This window comes from Mesitornis unicolor, unplaced genomic scaffold (genome assembly GCF_000695765.1).
Source record: "Mesitornis unicolor isolate BGI_N332 unplaced genomic scaffold, ASM69576v1 scaffold38036, whole genome shotgun sequence".
Classification (NCBI taxonomy): domain Eukaryota; kingdom Metazoa; phylum Chordata; class Aves; order Mesitornithiformes; family Mesitornithidae; genus Mesitornis; species Mesitornis unicolor.
In genome coordinates this window covers 548-3,397 of record NW_010193645.1, presented here as the reverse complement: position 1 = coordinate 3,397, position 2,850 = coordinate 548, and the positions used below count along the sequence as shown (strand labels likewise).

Below are 2,850 nucleotides of genomic sequence, written 5' to 3'. Positions count from 1 at the left end.
TGGGCCAGGGCTCCTTCACCCGCATCTACAGAGGCATCAAGCGGGACCGGGGGGAGGATGGGAGCCACCAGACCGAGGTGGTGCTGAAGGTGATGGATGGTGGCCACCGCAACTGCACTGAGGTAAGGCAGGGGAGTTGATCCCCCCAACCTGGCACCACAGCGGGTGTCCCGACGGCCCCTCCATAGCCAGCATCTCCCTGCTCGCAGTCCTTCCTGGAGGCAGCCAGCACCATGAGCCAACTCTCACACAAGCACTTGGTCCTGCTGCACGGTGTCAGCCTCAGCAAAGACAGTGAGTGATGGCCTTTCATGTCCCAGCCATGGCTGCACTGCTTGGGGGGGCACACACCAGACCTGCCCGTGTCCCTCCCCACAGGTATCATGGTGCAGGAGTTTGTCAGGTTCGGGCCCCTGGACCTCTACCTGAAGAAGAACCATGGTGAGGGCAAGGTGACCACCAGCTGGAAGCTGCAGGTGGCCAAGCAGCTGGCGTACGCCCTCAACTACCTGGTGAGCCAGCATGGTAACGAGACACGGCATCCTGCGGTCCATGTGGCCTGCAGGTCCCACATGTCAGCATCCCGCAGCTCCCATGGCCTCATCCCAGGGCTTCCATGCATCCGTGTTCTGTAGCTCCTGTACATCTGCAACCTTCAGCAGCTGTGTCCCATGGCTCCCCTGCATCCATGTCCCATAGCTCCCACACATCCGTGTCCCACAGCCTCCGTCCATTCACGACTGAGCCCCATGGACCAGGGTTGTACTCATGGTCCTGGTGCCTGTCCCCTCCCCAGGAGGACAAGAAAATCCCCCACGGCAACGTCTCGGCTAAGAAGGTACTGCTGACGCGGGAGGGGGACACAGCGAGTAACAGCCCCCCCTTCATCAAACTCAACGACCCTGGCGTCAGCGTCACTGTCCTGGCCACAGAGAGTGAGTGCCTGGGGTGACCCAGGGGGGTGGCAGGACCCCCCGTTGGGTGCTGAGCCCCCCCTCTCTCTCCAGTGCTGGTGGAGCGCATCCCCTGGGTGGCCCCTGAGTGCCTAAGCAACCCCAAGAGCCTGGCGCTGCCTGCAGACAAGTGGGGCTTTGGGGCCACCCTGTGGGAGATCTTCAGCGGTGGCAACATGCCCGTCAGCCTGCTGCAGCCCCAGGAGGTGAGGGGACCCTGGATCACTGCATCCTGAAACTCCTGCTCCATCCTGCTGTGTCTCAACCCTTCTGCCCTGTCCTGACCCTCCTGTCCCATCCCAATCCTCCTGCTGCATCCCGCCCCATCCCACTGTGCCTGGGCTCTGCTCATCCCCTGCCCACAGAAGACCCTATGCCCTCCCATCCCTCCGTGGGTCCCAGTGGTATTTCTCCGATGGGCAGCACCAGGGGGAGATGGGCACCCACAGCACCCGGCACTGGGGTCTCGCAGGGCTCCAGAGCCACACACAGAGTCCAGGGATGGGCAGCAACCAACCCTGGCAGCCTAAAATCCTGCTGGTGATGCTCAGGGTGAGGGGTTCCCGCAGCTCAGCGAGGTGCATGGGGGCTGTCTGAGCACAGGACTGGATACCCCCCACGCCAGCTCCAGCTTCCCCTTCTCATCCCCACAGAAGCTCGATTTTTACCAGCGTGGCCTGCAGCTGCCAGTGCCCAAGTGGACGGAGCTGGCCACGCTCATCGCCCAGTGCATGGACTACCAGCCCCAGCGCCGGCCCTGCTTCCGTGCCCTCATCCGTGACCTCAACAGCCTCATCACCTCTGGTCAGTGCCAGGATAGAGGGGGAATGGGCTGCAGAACCCCCTTCATGCCCTCACTGCCTCCACCCCATAGACTACGAGCTGCTGTCGGACCTGTCCCCCACCAACGTGACGCTGCGGGACAGCTTTTGGGGCTACGAGCCCCTCGCCATGACCCAGGACCCCACACATTTTGAGGAGCGGCACTTCAAGTACATCTCACTGCTGGGCAAGGTGAGGAGGGGCAATAAACCCCTAAAAATCAGCCCCTCCAAACCTAGTGCACACGTTTCTTGCATCCCTTCCTTACCTGCGCACTTGGGCTGGAGGATGCTTCGCCCTCCAAAGCTGAGAAATACTTGGTTTGTACCTGTGACCTCGCCTCTGTGTTGGATTTGGGGGGGGACCATGCTCTGGGGACACGATGGGGGTCTCCCTGGGGTGACCCCATCACCCCACACCCCCACCCAGGGCAACTTCGGGAGTGTGGAGCTGTGCCGCTATGATCCACTGGGCGACAGCACGGGTGAGCTGGTGGCGGTGAAGAAGCTGCAGCAGGATTCGGCCAAGGAGCTGCGGGATTTCGAGAGGGAGATCCAGATCCTGCACTCACTGCAGCACGACTTCATCGTCCGCTACCGTGGTGTCTGCTACAGCCGGGGTGAGCGGGGCCGGGGTTGGGCAGGGGATGGGCAGGAAACGGGCAGGGATGCCCATGGTGGTGCTGCCGGTACCCAGCGCCGGCTCTGCCTGCATCCCGGCTGTTTTGGGTGATGGATGTGGGCGCAGGACGGTGCGGGCTACGGCTGGTGATGGAGTACTTGCCCAAGGGCTGCCTGCGGGATTACCTGCAGAAGAACCAGGCTCGCCTGGACCACCGGGCCCTGCTCCTCTACGCGTGGCAGATCTGCAAGGTGGGAACACGGAGTGGGTCCCAGTGCCCCTGGGGTGGGGATGGAGCCTCCCTGGACCCCAGTGAGCTGCTGTGTCCCCACACAGGGCATGGAGTACCTGGGGGCACAGCGCTGCGTGCACCGGGACCTGGCCAGCAGGAACATCCTGGTGGAGAGTGAGACCCACGTCAAAATTGGGGATTTTGGGCTTGCCAAGCTGCTAC

General features: G+C 62.7%; 1 protein-coding gene across 1 annotated transcript in view; it reads left to right on the top strand.

Moving 5' to 3' along the window:
* Positions 1-8: 8 nt before the first annotated feature.
* Positions 9-2,850, top strand: part of LOC104543032 (tyrosine-protein kinase JAK3-like) — a gene marked incomplete at both ends in the record, with an annotated part of 3,319 nt that continues 477 nt past the window's right edge. The window contains 10 exons of the mRNA XM_010187524.1: positions 9-122; positions 210-294; positions 379-512; positions 797-935; positions 1,008-1,159; positions 1,607-1,757; positions 1,828-1,967; positions 2,205-2,394; positions 2,523-2,647; positions 2,733-2,850. The exon at positions 2,733-2,850 is cut by the window's right edge and continues 58 nt beyond it. Coding sequence (XP_010185826.1) covers positions 9-122; positions 210-294; positions 379-512; positions 797-935; positions 1,008-1,159; positions 1,607-1,757; positions 1,828-1,967; positions 2,205-2,394; positions 2,523-2,647; positions 2,733-2,850 — 1,348 coding nt within the window. The remainder of the gene's footprint in view (positions 123-209; positions 295-378; positions 513-796; positions 936-1,007; positions 1,160-1,606; positions 1,758-1,827; positions 1,968-2,204; positions 2,395-2,522; positions 2,648-2,732) is intronic.